At 50.1% G+C, this 17,201-nt stretch overlaps 1 protein-coding gene across 2 annotated transcripts in view; it reads right to left on the reverse strand.

The window, feature by feature from the left end:
* MTHFS (methenyltetrahydrofolate synthetase) overlaps positions 1–12,071 on the reverse strand; it is a 36,944-nt gene extending 24,873 nt beyond the window's left edge. The window contains exons 1-2 of one of the 2 annotated variants that reach the window (XM_036079140.2): positions 11,905–12,060; positions 6,689–6,950 (exon numbers count right to left, since the gene is read on the reverse strand). In XM_036079140.2, coding sequence (XP_035935033.1) covers positions 6,689–6,950; positions 11,905–12,021 — 379 coding nt within the window. In that variant the 5' untranslated portion in view covers positions 12,022–12,060. Of the gene's footprint in view, positions 1–6,688; positions 6,951–11,904 lie in introns of both variants that reach the window. The other variant, XM_078078797.1, reaches the window with a different exon arrangement.
* Positions 12,072–17,201: the final 5,130 nt, after the last annotated feature.

The following is a 17,201-nucleotide window of genomic DNA, read 5'->3' on the forward strand; positions in this document are numbered from 1 at the left end:
GCTTCTAATGATTTTTAAAATCCGGCTTTCCTTGAAGGGATATAAAATACTGATCTTCCATTACTCTACGTAAGCGTTGTCTGAATTCACGATAATCACAGCGTTGGCTGCTACCTCAGTGAACTTCTACTCAAAGTCTACGATGAGCACCACACCACGCACCAGGAGTACGGGGACCCAGGAGAAGGTCTGCGCTTCCGGAATCTTCCAGAATCCCAGTCTCCAGCGAGTGTTCTTTCCACCAAGCACCTCCCCGACACCAGCCAGATGTCCTACAATTAAATCGATTCTGACGTTGCCTGGAGACAGCATCAGACTCCACAGGTGAAGGATTCAGTCCCCAAGACTGTGCCCCGTTCAGAGGCCATCACAAGTCCCAGCTGTCACCTGGGCCTCGGACCCTCCAGCTACAGGGCCGCTCCTGGGGTCTGTGAGCAGCTCACAGAGCTCTGAGAAACACCGCCCTCGCTGGATCACTGGTTTACTATAAAAGGCTGTAACTCAGGAATAGCCGATGGAAGAGGTGCAGAGGGCCAGGTGTGGGGAAGGGGGCGGAGCTTTAGCCTCCCCAAATCTCCATGTGTCCACGAACCCAGAAGCTCTCTGAACCCCATCCTCTTGGGTTTTTATGGCAGCCTCAAGACAGAGGTGCAACTGATTAAATCACTGGCCACTGGCCTCCCCGAACTGCAAGTTCTGACCCTCCAGCGACATGACTGGTCCCCCCAGTAACTAGCCCCCACCCTTCGGTGCCTCCCAAACATTATCTCATTGACATAAACTCGGGTGGAGTTGAAAGACGTTTTAATGAATATCAAGACACCTTTATCACTCTTTCAATTTTTTTTAAAGAATATATTTATTTATTTGTCAGACAGAGAGAGAGAGAGAGCACAAGCAAGGGGAGCGGCAGAGGGAGAAGCAGCCCCCCCCGACAAGCAAGGACCCCGATGCGGGACTTGATCCCAGGACGCTGGGATCATGACCTGAGCCGAAGGCAGACACTTAACCAACTGAGCCACCCAGGAGCCCCACCTTTATCACTCTTATCACTAAGGAAATTACAAGGGTTTTAGGAGCTCTGTGCCAGAAACCAGCGCCGAAGACCAAATATATATATATTTCATATTATAAATCACAGTTTCATGAAGTCTATCAGCAATAAAAGAAATGTACCCCCAAGGAGAAATAAAACAGGGGGTATATGTGAGAAGCCAGGTAAGTGGGAATTAGAGAAGGAAGGAGTGAGGTTTTGGGGGCAGTCAAGGAAGGTCTGGAAAAGGCAGCCGAGCTCAGGAACAGCAACTGGCATTCACCGAGTCCTAACTGTGCGAGGGACCCCACTAGGCCCTTCACACACATCCTAGTCCATCCTCTCAACACAGGGAGTGCGTACTGTGCTCATCTGCAATTTTCACATGGAAAAAATGTGTACTTTGAGACAGTAAGTAACTTGCCCGAATTTTAGAGTCTAGATTCGAACTCAGGTCAGTCTGACTCAGAAGGCAATGCTCTCAGGCACTAGACTAAATAAAAGATGCTGCCTGGAAGGGACACGAGACACCCCAGCCCGGGGAAACGGCGGGGGCAGAGTCCACGGCGACACACGGGACGCTCTCGGGAGACAGCTCCACGGCAGCGCGGCCGGCACAGCGACTCTGAGCACCCGCACAGAGCAGTGACCGTGTCCTGAGCGCGCTGTAGACACGGCCTCCCGCGAGCTTCCCCACGGCGGGGAGGCGGCGCACGACACCGTCCCAGGGGAGAAGTCTGAGGCCCGAAGGCTGTAAGTCCCACAGGAGAAAGGGGCAAAATGAGATTTATGTGATTCCCAACTATGTTCTGGATTGCTGGGAAACTGCTGTCCAGCAGAACCCCCTGGCTGAAGCAGGAGTCGAGGCGGAAGGACGGGGAAGGTCCAGAGAGTGACCTCAGCGTTCCAGGGTTAACCAGTGTCCCTTCTTCTGGCAAGGAACCAGGGTCTGCTCAGGTATACAGATCTATCCGGGGCCCACGGAAAGGCTTCAAGAGCGGGGGTGACCTGCCCCAAAAGGTATTTTAGGAAAGTCAGTATATCCGGGAAACCAATCTGAAGTTTATTCCAATGGAATGATCTGAAGAATCAAAACGGTAGACAAAAGATTCCCCCAAAGCTGGAATTCGAGACAGGTGATAAAAACATTGCAAAGAAAAATCTGGCGATGTGTGAAAACCAGAGGGGTGGAAAAGAGACAAGGATAATCCTATGTTCCAAACCGTCTACTGACAGGAATGAGGAAAACACAAAGAGAATGGTAAGGATGAACTCAGACACCCTTGGGGACAGCGGGACATCTAAGTGGCAACAAAGCGCTGAACGGGACAGCACGGAGCCCCGCAACAGGCTCGCACAAACCTGTCCTGGCGAGACCACAGGCTCGTCAGCTCTGCGGCGACGGGGACCGGTCCACCCCGCTCCCTGCTCTGCCCCCGTCACAGCTCACACAGACCAGGTGTGCGATAAATACTTTCTGAAAAAGTATTATGATCTGATCTAAATTTATTCAGCTTATCCTCAAGGATACCATGACTCTGTCAAATACCTTGATGAAATTCACACCCACTCTCTTTATTATATTCTTTCCGAGGCCACACAATCCTGTTAGAGAAAGAAATGAGGTCAATTTAAAGGGAATTACTTTCAGTGAACCAAGCCTCCCCCTCCCAGCAGCACTGTTCACGAACACCAAGGAGGAAGCTGCACGTGTTATGCTCGAAGACTCTGTCCTTGACAACGTCCCATTCAATTACTTTGAAGTGTTCTGGTTGAGGACGAGAAAGTCTCCGTTACGATCATTCATTCAAGTCACGTTTCAGGGGCCCACACACAAGTAGGAATTCCCAAAGAGCCTCTAGAAAGAGGAGAAATTAAACGGCAGCACGGACAAAGTGACGGCGAACAGCTTGCTATGTTCTACAGAATTCCAGAAAGGGGGGCGCCGGGGGGCACAGTAGGTTGAGCGTCCGACTCTTGGTTTCGGCTCAGGGTCATGGGATCCAGCCCCACATCCGGGCTCCGTGTGCAGTGGGGAGTCTGCTTGAGGATTCTCTCTCTCTCTCTCCTTCTGCTCCTCCCCCCCAAAACAAATAAATCTTCAAAAAAAAAAAAAAGGAATTTCAGAAATGACTGACAGTACAGCTGAGTCTGAACTTGGGACTGTCCAGTGTCCATCCCCCTTGCTCCGACCTAGTGCCTGTTTTTCCCGTGGCGAGTCACCCGCCTGACTCCCAGCTCAGTGGCTGGAGCAGCGCTGCAGGGGTGGACACAGGACCCGCTGGGCAGTGGGCACATGCTCCTCCCTGCTCACAGTAAACAGCCCAGGAGCTGGCCTCGTCCATGTCCCTGGCCATAGTGACTGATTTGGGGGATGGCCACTTGACCCAATTTGGGTCAGTGAGAATAAGAGCAGGATTTTACTCGCAGACTTGCTTCTTTCAGCCAGGAATGTGAATGGCAAGGCTGCTGTGGAACACGGGCCACCACGGGCCACCACGGGCCACCTGGAACTGAAGCCAACCCAGATGAAGGCAGAGTCAAAGTTGATCCTGAGAACTCTGATCTAGCCATATCGAAAGCTAGCCCTTCTGTGGATTTTTCAGTCGCTGAGCAATAAAATCCCATTTTCAATTAAGCCATGTTGAATCAGATTATGTGCTTTCCGTGGAAAGACTCCTGGCTCATCTAATTGCCCGAGCGGCCCTCACTCCGAGGACAAGCTCAGGAAGGAGGCAGCCCCTCTCTTCCACTTAGCGATCTCGTTTTGCTATACACACAATGCAAGCAAACCCCATGTGAAATTTTTAAGAACTTACAATTACAACTGCAGACACAAAAGCTCACTCTTTTCTAAGCCGTGATAACATGGGCAAACCAGAAAGGTAAACAGGCTACACAAGCCATGCCAGGAGGGACGATCTGAGGTCTAACCAGCTCGTCCCAGACACCGTGAAGCTCGATTTGCACCTCAGCCCCAAAGCTGCCACATGCTAAGCTGCTGAGGCCGTGGGAAGCCACGGTGCCGGTGACAGACGTGCCTGCTCAAACACTTCTACCAACGGCAGCGAAGAGCCTCACCCCCAGACTGCAGTGGCAAGAAACCAGATGTGACCCCCCCTCCCTTTGCAACCCAGATCACAAGTGTCTGCCAAGAAGAACACACAGGGGGAAAGCAACTGGCCCCGTAACTACAGCGTGGATAAATGCACTGGAGGAAGGAAATGAACAGTTTCTTGGGTGGACTTCTTTCTATTCAGGGCCAAGCCCTGAACTTCTATATTCTTAATACTCTCTACCTTCTCATTTCGTGCCTGTATCTGACATGCATTGCAGGCTGGGATAGTTTTCTATTTACATACGTTTGCTGTCTCCCCAGTTAGAGTGCGACCCCCTGAAGTCCAGGACCTCATCTTTCCAGACCTAACCGTGTCTAACACAATGAAGATGCTCAGGAAACGTTTCTTGGAAATTATCAAAATATTACACCCTTGGCTAGCAATGAGTTGATAGTAAAATGAGTAATTCTGTCTTCCTTGCTCAAAATTAAGAAGTTACTATTTGGGATGCCCAGGTGGTTCAGTCGGTGAAGCATCTGCCTTTGGCTCGGGTCATGATCCCGGGGTCCTGGGATCAAACCCGGTATCAGGCTCTTCACTCAGTGGGGAGTCTGTGGATTCTCTCTCCCTCTGCCCCTCCCCACCCCGACTCATGTGCACACTCTCTCTCTCTCTCACTCAAAAAGAAAAAAGAATAACTATTTACCAAATAGCTCTAAAAACCACACATAAATGATTTAGCTCATTGACTTGGACTGAGTTTATCATAAGCGGAAAATGAAACTAGATTAAGAGGAAAGATCATGTCTCCTCCTTACTCTTCCCACTGCTGTACTTAAATAGAAATAGAACAAAGGCATAAAGGTTCAGGGTGCACACTTTGGCTCAACCTAAGGAATACACTCCAGAATGGGCCGAACTGTTACAGAGACTGTACTCCCGGAAGAACTGGCGATGGGGATTTCAGCAGGGACCTCACGAGGTGGTGTGAGCCCCGAAGGGGCAGCTAACACAGAGTCAGACAGAGCTAGGCGGTCCTGGGTCCCACCCGTAAGCCTGCAAGTCCGCAGAGGTAGCTGCGTTCATTCTGAGCAATGTCCCAGCCTCATCGTGCAAGCCTGGGCTACTCCCCGAGATACACCGCACCCCCTTATTGTCTCATTGTCTTCAAATACCTGCAATCTCTCCCCTTGAAGACACGCCGTCCCATAATGTTGGCATTCCTCCGGTCTACCGATGCAGGACAGGAAGGAGGTAGATCTGAGTATACCTTTGGTGCGTAACTTCTAGCAGAGTGCAGGACTGGATAATAGAGGGGGAGTTAAGGTCGCCAAGCAGATGACCCCCCCACCACGATAAGCCCTGCTCTATCTCCTCCCGCCCCATCATGCTGATTTTGTGGGTTACAGTGTTAAGTTAGAAGGAAGCAGAAATAGAGATGACTTCACAAAACTGCTCTGGGGTTCCTTGCAACCGTTTAAGTCTTAGTCAAACATACACCTTTAAGAAGGTCTGAGTCATCATTTGACAAACTAGTATCCCTGTCTTGTTTTGCTTTCAGCTCTTTGACTACTTATTAACGATTAAATCTCCCAAGCAGCTGTTGGCTGTTGGCCAGGGAAGAGCGTGTGCAAAGGCCCAGCAGTAAAGAAAGCCAGCAGGGCTGGGAGACAGAGCTACTCAGAGTGCCTGGAACCTGGATTACACAGCGGGGGACCGGAGAGAGGTGAAAACGGACAGACACGCAGCGCCAAGTCGGGAAGAGCCTCGTAAGGAGTGTCCGGTTCCCCCCCAGGGCAGCAGGAGGTCACTGAGACGCCTGAAACAGGGCAGAGACGCGGTCAGATGTGTGTCTTGGGCATCTCGTCGCACGGACTGTGTAGAGAGCGGACCGACAGGGCGGAGAGGTGTGAGAGGTGGCAAGGAGCAGCAGGGAGGAGGCCGTGGGGACAACGCTGGCGGCTCGGACTGCAGACGGGGCCGCGGGGCCACAGAGGAGAACGGCGGACACGCGCAATAAACATCTGGCAGTAACATCCTAAGGACTTGGCCGTGGACCACACGAGGGGTGTGAGAGAGAGAGAGAGAAAGAGGGGAGTCAAGGATGATCCTGAGATTCCTAGCACGGGCAGCCATGTGGTGGACAGCACCACGCGCTGAGAGGGACACGCGGCCGGAGGGGCCGAGGGGGACGGGATTCAGCCTGGAGCAGGCTGATGCCCACGTGACATCCAAGAGGAGATGTTCAGAAGGCAGGTGCCTGATCTGAAGCGGAGACAGAAAAGCTTATTAGCATTAATAATAATGTGCTCATTAACATATGGAGCATAAGGGGGATCATGGGAAATGATGAAATTCTCCAGGGAAAATGTCGAATCCGACCCACGGCTAAGGGCAAGTCTGTACGAAGGCGGCCACACCCGAATACCTCACTCTCACAGCTTACGGGGGCGTCTCGCCCTAAGCCGGGTAACGGGGGCGTCTTGCAAGAGAAGCGCCACACCGTTCGTCCCTGTAAGAAAAGCGGCCCCCACGACCCGAATGTCACCATCTGCCGGCACCCTGGGATGTCAGTCTCAATACCGTTAGCGCTCACCTGTCGACAAAGCTTCCTCCCGAACCTCGTCCTCTCCGGGCTGATGAATGTTCCAGGACGTTCTGGGAAGCGAGGAGACTTCCTCGGGCGATGCCAGCTTCACCATATCCATGTGATTGCTCTGCAACTGGTACCTCGGGATGAAGCAGGTTTTGCCTCGCCGGAAAATGTCCTTGATGATCTCCTCTGTCTCGATCTCGTCTTGCATGCTCAGGAAGATGGAAATCCTTTCGGACTTCTGATACCGACTGTGGGCCATCACCTAAATGGGAAATGGCAGTCACGCTGATCCCCCAAGGTCACACGTGCAAACACCAGCAGCGCCCCCCTTCACGGCGTTCATGCTTTCTCCCTTCTCTCTCCACCTTCTCCAGCTCCTGGAACTATCCAAACACAAATCACCAACGGAGAGCAGAGTGGCAGAGGGGGCCGGACAGGGCTGCATCCTGAAGCCCAGGGCTTGGTTCTGAACCCAGCAACCACCTCTCTGACCCCTTGTCGTCTTTCTCTAGCAGGAGCGAGAACTCGTTAGAAAGTTGCCGTCTGCACGCAGAATCCCAGGCCTGCCCTCCAGCCGCACGTGCCGGCTGCCTTCGGTCACCCCACACACTGCCCTGAGCATCTCTGCCTTGCTTTAACTCTGAACCTCGGTTCCCACGAGCTTCTTCACTCCCTGGACTGTCAGGCTCATCTCCCCCTAAATTCCACCCATTTAAGCCAACTCGGGCGCTCGCTTCTCCTGATTTCTGCAGAACACTTACAACACTTAAGAGTGCACTTAACACTGACTTATGTATCATCGGGCTGATTACTAACTGTTTCACAAGTCCTAACTGCAGTATTCTAACCAGGCTGTGAGCTCCTGGAAGCAGGGGACATGCCTGTCCTTCTTCAGCTCTGTGCACCTCTGTCCCCACCTCTCACAACTTTTCTGTCCAAAGAGATGTTAAAGTGTTTGCAGAGATGGGAGGTGGGGATCCTGGAGAGGCGCAGTCCTTCTAGAAACAAATGCTGGGTTGCAAGAAGGTGGCCCCGGGATGAGAGAACGCCATCATGCTCAGTTTGTTCATGCATCAGGCAGGAGAGGGGCTGAGCTTTGCCGGCCACAGAGTAGTTAACCTCAGAACTGCCCCAGACTCACAAGTTAGCTCTTAGCTCCCCTTCCTTTTCTGTTCTTCCGAACTAAGAAGACCCAGCTACTGCAACACTGGCTTATAAACAGGACTGGTAGAAAGAGACAGATACAGAAAGTCAAGCTACTCCTAATAGAAAGGAGCGCATAGAAATTCAGTAGACGGAACACGCCAGACGGTGGCCGAGGAAGGAAGTGAGCTCCATCTCCTTGGGAAGTTACAACACTGTGACGAGGCCTGAAATAAGGCGAAACGAAAAGAAATGCGACACCCAGGCCCTGCGCAGACCTGAGGCTTCTGGTACCCAAGTACTTTCCGAGAAAGTTAAGTGTCTGTCGTGTTTGTTCTCTTTAAAGAGAACATGAAACATCAAGAGCTGAATACGCAGCAATAGACATCAGTTAAAATTCAGTGCGAGACTGTGCGTAAGCATTTATCTTTCTTACTTCCTGAAATCTCATTTATACGACAGTAAAGAAGCACGAAAAGAGAAAACATTATAGCACTGAGAACAGGAGAACAGACACGTGACTACTTTCTGTGAGACGGAGAGGAGATGGGACAAACAGCAGCTGACGTAATACTCACAGGACATGGCTATGGGGCAGGAAGAACCCATCCCTCCCCAAGTGACTGCAAAAGGCAGAGATCCCCAGGAGCTGTCACACCTTCATTCATAAATACAATAAAGGTTCAGCAAACATTTTAGAAAGCCAAAACACAAAAGAGAAGGACTATGGGGGGGCGGGGGGTGATCCAGTGGGAAACCGAGATAATTCAGAGAATAGGGAATTTTTAAATTCTAATTAGTTTTCTCAGACAAATTCAAGATAGTTGCATCTATAAAATAACAACAGACTGCTATGGAAAGAAAGCAATCAGAAAATCAAGAAATGATACTTGAAGATTATAATTAAGAATACCAAAATTTGAAAGATCAGGAGAAAGACTTCAAGTAGGAGAAAAAGACAAAGAAATGGGGAAAGTAAAAAAAAAAAAAAAAAAAAAAATCTTAAGAGACACAGAAAGTCAGTATAGGATTATCACTATTTGGTTCACAGGAATTGCAGAGAGGCACAAAGACAAAGAAGTAATCAAAGATATAACAGATAAAGATACCAGTCTTCAGACTGAATGAAGGTCATGGGTGCTGAGCAGAACAAAGGAAAATATTTTTTAATTTGAAATTCAAACTATCAGTCAAATATGAGGGTAAAGACATTTTCTAATGCATAAAGTCTTAAAAAGTTTACCCACATAGATATTTCTAAAAAGAAAAAAATTACTTGAGAATATACTCTAGTAAGATGGAAAGAAAGAAACCCAACCAGGAAGATACTGGGTTCGAGTAGCAGCCCTAACTCAGAAGCAGGGTGGGAGGAAGCCCAGGCTGTGCACTGGGCTAGAGCAGAGGGAGCAGGGGGCTGGAGTGCTCTCGGGAAGAAAATGGATTTATTTAAACAAACAAAATGAAAAAGAATCTACTGATAAGATGAACGCATATTCTTGTTTTTCCAAAAAGGAAAAATAAAGGCGATCAGAAGCTCCTTGAAAAACACACAGCTAAATTAGAAATGTAAATTCCAAACAGGAACAGGCTAAAACATGTCACGATTTTGAGCAATTTTAGAGCATAATGAAAGAGAGTTCTCAGTAATGACACTTGAAACATTCTCCGCCTGGCCACATACATCTAGCGACACAGAAATATACATCCTTTTCTTATAATCATACAACTTGGTTTTACAGTGAATACTACCTATATAACCAATATATTGTAAATACTATTTACTTAAATTCCAAATTTGGAAATCAGTCACAGAAAATGCTCAGTAGACTCATTCTAATTATAAAACAGAACACAAATATTATAAAACTTGAGAATTTAAGTACGATGATACAGGGCTCAGAAATTGGCAGATGGAACAGAAGACAGAGGACAGGGCACTAATTTCCTTATTTAGTTGGGGGGTCAAGATACGGCATAAAGTTGAATTTCTTCACCGTACATCGCTTTTCCGATAAATTTCTAAATTATAAAAAAAGCTGCTGTGTCATTAAGAATGTGCCTTTTAAAAAACGTTATTGAGGGAAAGGCATCACTTAGCACCTTTATTGAACGTGCACTATGGTAAAACACTGTTCCAATCACAGCATGTGGATGTTTCTGGCCATGATCCATTGGTTGACCATGAAATCAAGAGCAGGTTACAATCAGCATTTTTAAGTAAAACAATACAGTAAAGTTCACTGTATATAGTAAGAATTGTGAAACACTGGGCTGTGAAACATTTCTTGTATGTGTGTATTTGTAGGGGGTAAAATGCACGGAGTACAGAGGGTCATGGTCTGCTTTTCAACTTTCCTCTGTTGCCAGCTCTGAGTTGTCACCCTATTTTGTCACTGGTTCTGTGTCTGCGCAGCTACTGTTCCCACCTGGAATTTATGAACTCTAATCTACAGGCAGACAAACTGAACTCGTCTTTATTTTCCCCACACCATTCCAAAATCTGCTCCAGCTCCCATGTGCCTCCCGTCTGGTGACCTTAAACCCCCAGCTCTGAATTCTGAAATCACAGGAGACTCCTGTCCTTTCCAGTACTCTCTGAGCTCTATCCAACCAGTTGCCAGGTTCGGCTGATTCTCAACTGCACAGACTCCCATTTTCCAAAATGCTGCCAATATGCTTTTCCTAAAGGATAGATCAAAAACATGTGTAGGGATGCCTGACCCGCTCAGTCAGTGAAGCACGAAACTCTTGATCTTGGGGTTGTGAATTCAAGCCCCACCTTGCTTGGGTGTAGAGATTACTTAAAAATAAAATCTGTAAAAAAAAAAAAAAAAATGTGAAGCACCAAACTCATCCCTTTACGCACCTGTTTAAACCCTCACAATAGGCCTACAAGGATGACATTATCCCTTTAATGGATGAGGAATCAGACAGTCGGAAAGATTAGGAGACTCGGCCAGGCCATACACGGCTAAAATGCGGTGGAGCCAGATTAGACGCAGATCTGTGTAGCTCCAAAGGCGTGTTCACTAGTGCGCTTCCATCTCTTGCCAGAATATTCTTGCACGTGCCACACCATCTTCCCCTCACCTGACAAAAGCCATCTTCAACCACAAGGTGCATCTCGAACATCTTCCTATGGCGCTTTCTACAGCTTTGCTGTTCACCATGATCTGAGAGCACCGCGATCCTCCACTCAGTGCAGACTCTCCTTTAGAGCAACGACCAAATCTCTTCCATCCCTGCCACCCGCACAGTGTGGACCACAGGGAGTGCTCCCCGCGCGTGACACAACGCGCCAAGACCGAAGCACCTGCCAGCGAGGCCCAGCTCCTCTACCTGTCCGCCCGACCCGTGCACCCCGCAACGCCTCTCCCTGCAGCTCCAGGACCCGGTGCGAGCGTGCACACCAACCCTGCACACCTGCGCGGAAGGAGAGGGAGGGGTGGGCTTGCTTGGCCGCTGGAACCCATGGGGACCTTGCACTTGGGAAAGGGGCGGACGACAGAGCGGGGAAGGGCGAGGAAGGGATCCTGGCCGCACAGCTCACTGTGGGAGCTCCGCGCCGCTCTGCGGGGAGGGCTCGGACGCCCGTCGGACCCGGCGCAGGGGCGCAGACCCGCCCCCGCCCCCCGTGGGCCACCCACGCTCTCGGGCAGCGCGCGAGGGGCAGGTGCACGGGCGCGCGCTTCTCTGCTCGCGGCCCTGAGGCGACGGGGCTCTCGCTGCGCGTCCACGTTCCCGGGGTCTCAGGGGGCCCCTCGGGCTCAGCGCCCGCCGCTCAGCCCGCCAGAGCTCCCGGCCCCCGCCCCGCTCTCACCTTGGCGGGCTGTCATCCATCCACCTCCACCCTCGCCCTCCTTAGCCCGGGACCCCTTCGCCGCGCGCTCCCCCGACAGAAGGACGTGCGCGCCCCCGGAGCCGTCCTCCCGGCTCCTGCTGAGACGTGCGCGCGCCCGGGAGCGACGTGCGCGCGCCGGGGCTGCGCCTGCGCAGGCCGCCAAGCCAGAGCCCCCCTGGCCGTTCCGCGAGCGTGGCGGTTCGCTGCGGTGGCGGACCTCGCGGTCTCGCACCTTCTGGGCCAAGAGGCGGGACTGGCGCAGCCGCTCCTCGGCGCTCATCGCGCGCAGACGCTGCTTCAGCTCGGCCCGCAGGCTCCGCTTGGCGCTGCTCACGGCCACCGCCGCCATCTTTCGGGCTCCCCTGTGTTCGTCCCCGCTTCCGGGTCGCGGGCGCCCCGCCCCCAGCACACCTCCCGCCTGGGACCGGGTTCCTCGCGGCCAGGGGCAGGGTCCGGGCTCCGGGCGGCCCCGAGAGAGAGGCGGGGAGGGTCCGGGATAGGCGGGTTCCTGGGGGGAGGGTCCCGGCCCAGTGAGGCCCTGGGGGAGGGTCCGAGGTAGGCGGGTTCCTGGGGGGAGGGTCCCGGCCCAGTGAGGCCCTGGGGGAGGGTCCCGGCCCAGTGAGGCCCTGGGGAGGGTCCGAGGTAGGCGGGTTCCTCGGGGGAGGGTCCCGGCCCAGTGAGGCCCTGGGGGAGGGTCCGGGATAGGCGGGTTCCTGGGGGGAGGGTCCCGGCCCAGTGAGGCCCTGGGGAGGGTCCGAGGTAGGCGGGTTCCTCGGGGGAGGGTCCCGGCCCAGTGAGGCCCTGGGGGAGGGTCCGAGGTAGGCGGGTTCCTCGGGGGAGGGTCCCGGCCCAGTGAGGCCCTGGGGGAGGGTCCGAGGTAGGCGGGTTCCTCGGGGGAGGGTCCCGGCCCAGTGAGGCCCTGGGGGAGGGTCCGAGGTAGGCGGGTTCCTCGGGGGAGGGTCCCGGCCCAGTGAGGCCCTGGGGGAGGGTCCGAGGTAGGCGGGTTCCTCGGGGGAGGGTCCCGGCCCAGTGAGGCCCTGGGGGAGGGTCCGAGGTAGGCGGGTTCCTCGGGGGGGGGTCCCGGCCCAGTGAGGCCCTGGGGGAGGGTCCGAGGTAGGCGGGTTCCTCGGGGGAGGGTCCCGGCCCAGTGAGGCCCTGGGGGAGGGTCCCGGCCCAGTGAGGCCCTGGGGGAGGGTCCGAGGTAGGCGGGTTCCTCGGGGGAGGGTCCGGGCTCGGGGCGGCCCGGGGGGAGGGTTAAAGGTCGGCGGGGGACCTCCCAGGGGGGAGGGTCGGGGGAGGGGGCTGTTGTCCGGGCTCGGCGCGGCCCGGGGGTCGAGTGACCGCCTGGCCCCGGCTTCCCGACCCGGCTGTGGCCCGGCCTGGGCTCGGGGAGGGGGCGGCCGTGGGGGCCGCGGCGCTGGCGCAGATCCCCGTGAGTGAGGCTTGAGCCCTCGGGGGCTGCGTGGGGCCTGAGCAGCGTGCGGGGCAGGCCAGTGAGAAGCACACGGGGTACACAGATCCCCTGGTTAAAGCGAACATGATTCAGTTTTTTGGCAAAAACACTCCTTTCTCTTTTCCAGCGGGCGGGAGGGAGCCGGTTTATTACCGAGGGACAGGACAGACCGCTGGTGCGGCGGGGGCCTCTTGTGTTCACCTCTGGAGAATTTAGGACAGAGGAAGTTGCCCGGTTTGTGACAGGTTCAAGGTACAGCGGGATTTTCACTGTGCGATGCCTGGAACTTGGGCCTCCGAGGAAAGCCCTGTTCCTTCGGGAATGAACAGCGGGCAGATGGCGGCACCAGGTTTCCTTTGTCTTGCAGAGCATTTACCTGGGTTGGGAAGGAGGAAGACCGTGATTCAAGGGACTAAGTCAGTGTGGAGAGGGGCTCTTAAACTCTAGATTTACCCCTCACAGGTTGACACCAGTGACCCGACGAAAAGGTGAGAGGGTTCGTTTGTTTTACAGGTAAAGAAATGGAACTGTAAAATGATTAGAAGTTGAGGAAATTTAGTTAAGTTTTATGTTAATCAATTTTACTGAAGTTCCTATGGGAAAACAAACATTCAGGAAGAGCCAGGAAAACACGGAAAATGAAAGGCCCCCCTGGGGAACTGGCCCTTCCAAACCTTGAAACATACTTTAAAACCTCTGTAATTACAATAGTATGGACTGCCACACGGTGGAACAATGGAACAGAATAGAAAGCACGGAAATAGACCTGAAGCCATACGGAAATTTAGTGTATGACAAAGATGACGTCTCAAATCACTGGGGCCAGCATCAACTTTTATATAAATGGTCCTAGGAGAGCTAGACAGCCGTTTTTTTAAAAGATAAAATTATGGGTCCATATTTCACACCATACATAAGAAAAAATTCCAAATGAATTAAGGGTCTAGTGTAAAACCTGGGACTGTACAAGGAGAGAGGGCAGTTCCTCTTTAATCTCAGTGTGGGGGAAAGGCAGTAAGAGAAAAACCTGATGAATTTGACTACATACAAGTTTTTTGTAATTTTGCACAGCATAAAAAGCCATACACAACATTAGAAGACAGCTGACAAATGAGACACTTGCAACATAAACCACAGACAAAGGGTCAATTTCTTTGAATAAAGAACTCTTTAAAAGTTGGGTTACAGGGCAGTAAGGCAAGAAAAATAATGACAGGCAACCAGAATGGAAAGAAAGAAGTAAAACTATCTCTGCATATGACATGATTTTATATATAGGAAATCCCGAGGAATCTGTTAAAAAAGCTATTTGAACTAATAAACTGGAGCTCAGCAAAGTTGCAGGATATGAGACCAATCTTCCAGCCTGGCACTATTCGTACTAGACATATTTCTGGTTCTACAGCAGCTTCTTGGCCTTTGGATTCAAATTAGGACCATGGCCCTGGAGATTTTGCTGACCTCCATCATCACGTGAGCCAGTTCTTTATCATAAGTCTGGAACCAATAGGAGATAACTCCTGTTGGTTCCGTCAAGCTACATACACAGCTGACCCTCAAACAACGTGGGGATTAGGGGCACTGACCCCCCCCACACACAGTCAACTCTCCAAAAACTTAACTACTAATAGCCTACCATTGATGGAAGCTTTACAGATAACATGCACAGGTGATGAACACCTAGTTTGTGTATGTGTTATAGACTGTATTCTTAGAATAAAGTAAGCTAGAGAAGAGAATGTTATTAAAATCATAAGAGAAAATACATTTACAGTACTGGACTATATTTATTAAAGAAGATCTATGTGTAAGTGAACCCACGCAGTTCATGCCTATGTTGTTTATTGGCCAACTAAAACGAGATAATATAAGTAGGAGATTTATATGTATATCTCATATTATATATGTGATTAAGTATATATAATAATAAGTATATATAACAAGGTATAAGCTGTACATAATAAGACTATATATATACATACAGATCTATTGATTCCCTTTCTCTAGAGAACCCTCACTAATACAGATTTATACAATAATGCAGATAGGCTCAAATTTAAAAAACAATTTCATTTGCAATAGCATAAAAAAAATACTTAGAAATAAATTTAACAAGTGTTAGTGTTCTGAAAACCACATGGCATTGTTGAAAGAAAGAAGACCTGTTTAAATTAAAGGACATCCCATATTCATGGATTGGAAGACTTAATATTAACATAGCACTACTCCCTAAAATGATCTATAGAGTCAACGCAATACCTATCAAATTTGGCTTTTTTGCAAAAATTGACAAACTGATCCTAAAATTCTCATGGAAATGCGAGGAACCCAGAATAACCAAAACATTCTTGAAAGAAGAGGACAAAGTTGGAAAACTCACACTACTGAACTTGAAAAGTGACTACAAAGATACAGTAATCCAGACGGTGTGGTCCTGGCATAAGGATAGAAGGATAGGTAAATGGCATAGAATTGAGAGCCCAGAACTAAACCTTCACATTCATGGTCAGTTCATTTTCCTGAAAAAGTGTCAAGATGATTCTATAGGGAAAGAATAGTCTTTTCCAACAAACAGTGATGGATATGGAAAACGAGGAAGTTGGACCCTTTCCTAACACCATATTCAAAATTTAACTCAAAATAGATCAAAGCCCTAAATATAAGTGCTGAAACAAAACTCTCAGAAGAAAACATAGGCATAAATGTTCATCACCTTGGATTAGGCAGTGGTTCCTTAGTTACAACACCAAACACACAAGCCACAAAAGAAAAGTAAATGGACTTCATCAAAATTAAACACATTAGTACGTTAAAGGACACCATCATATATCTGATAAGGGAATTGAATCCAGAATATATAAAGAACTCTTACAACTCCGCAATAAAAGAAGATAATCTATTTTAAAGCGGGCCAAAGACTTAAATATAGACAGGTCTCCACATAAGATACACAAATAGCTAATAAGCATATGGAAAGATGTCAGCATCATTAGTTATTAGAGAAATGCAAACCACAACCACGAAGAGATACCACTCACACACACTCACGTGGCTATAATCAGAAACACAGGAGAGTGTTGGCGAGCATGTGGAGAAACGAGCCCTCGTGCTCATGGGAACGTGAGATGCTACAGCACGGATGGGCCTAGGGACAGGCCACACGAAAGGCCACATACTGTATGGTCCCATTTATATAAAATATCCAGAACAGGCAGGTCCGTAGAGACAGCAAGTAGAGGAGTGGTTGCCTGGGGCTAGGAAGGAGGGGAGTGGAGTACGGGGTTTCTGTTTGGGGTGATGAAGATGTTCTAAAATTAGATTGAGATGGTAGTTGCAAAGCACTGTGAATGTACTAAAAACTGCGGAATTGTACATTTTAAAAGGGTGAATTTAATGTCCATTACATCTCTGTAAAATAAACAGTAGTATAAAAGAAAATCTACACGTATCTGCTCATTTCTGAAAGAAAAAAATGCAATACATGTAAACTGGAAACAGACTTTGGGTCCCCTAGGGAAGAGGTGAGGACAGGGTGGGGGAGTGGGAAGGGAGTAGCCACGTGACGAGGGGAAAGTGGTGTTTCTTCGACGACACGGGTCTGGGTAGCTCTGACCCTCAGAAGCATGCCAGCGTCTGCATACACACGTGTGCCCATGCATACAGCCAGGGTGTGGAAGGAAGCCGGAACAGTGCAGGCGCGGACAGGACGGAGCTGCGCTGACGTGGCTAAGAATCACCACGACATTGGATGGTGGAGAAGAAAAGAACCAGCTTAAGTAACTTCAGAAAACAGCATTTTGACTGTCTACTGTAAGACTAGAGACTAAAACAGCTCTACACTAATATGGCACTCCAGTTAAGACATTTGTTTTCCATAGGGTTATAAATTAAATTAGTAATTGTGAAACTCCTTTATCTGTGTTCTAGAACTGAGCAAATAAGTAAATACATTGTAGATAATGAGAGTCCGGTTTCTCCCCGTCAGGAAAAACAAGTTACAAATAAGGAAGGAGTAAAGGTTGGAATGAACCCTGTTGTGTTGCCTTGGAATTGGAAGTGTTGATATAAATTTGTGA

The sequence above is a fragment of the Halichoerus grypus genome, chromosome 8 (genome assembly GCF_964656455.1).
Source record: "Halichoerus grypus chromosome 8, mHalGry1.hap1.1, whole genome shotgun sequence".
NCBI classification, from domain to species: domain Eukaryota; kingdom Metazoa; phylum Chordata; class Mammalia; order Carnivora; family Phocidae; genus Halichoerus; species Halichoerus grypus.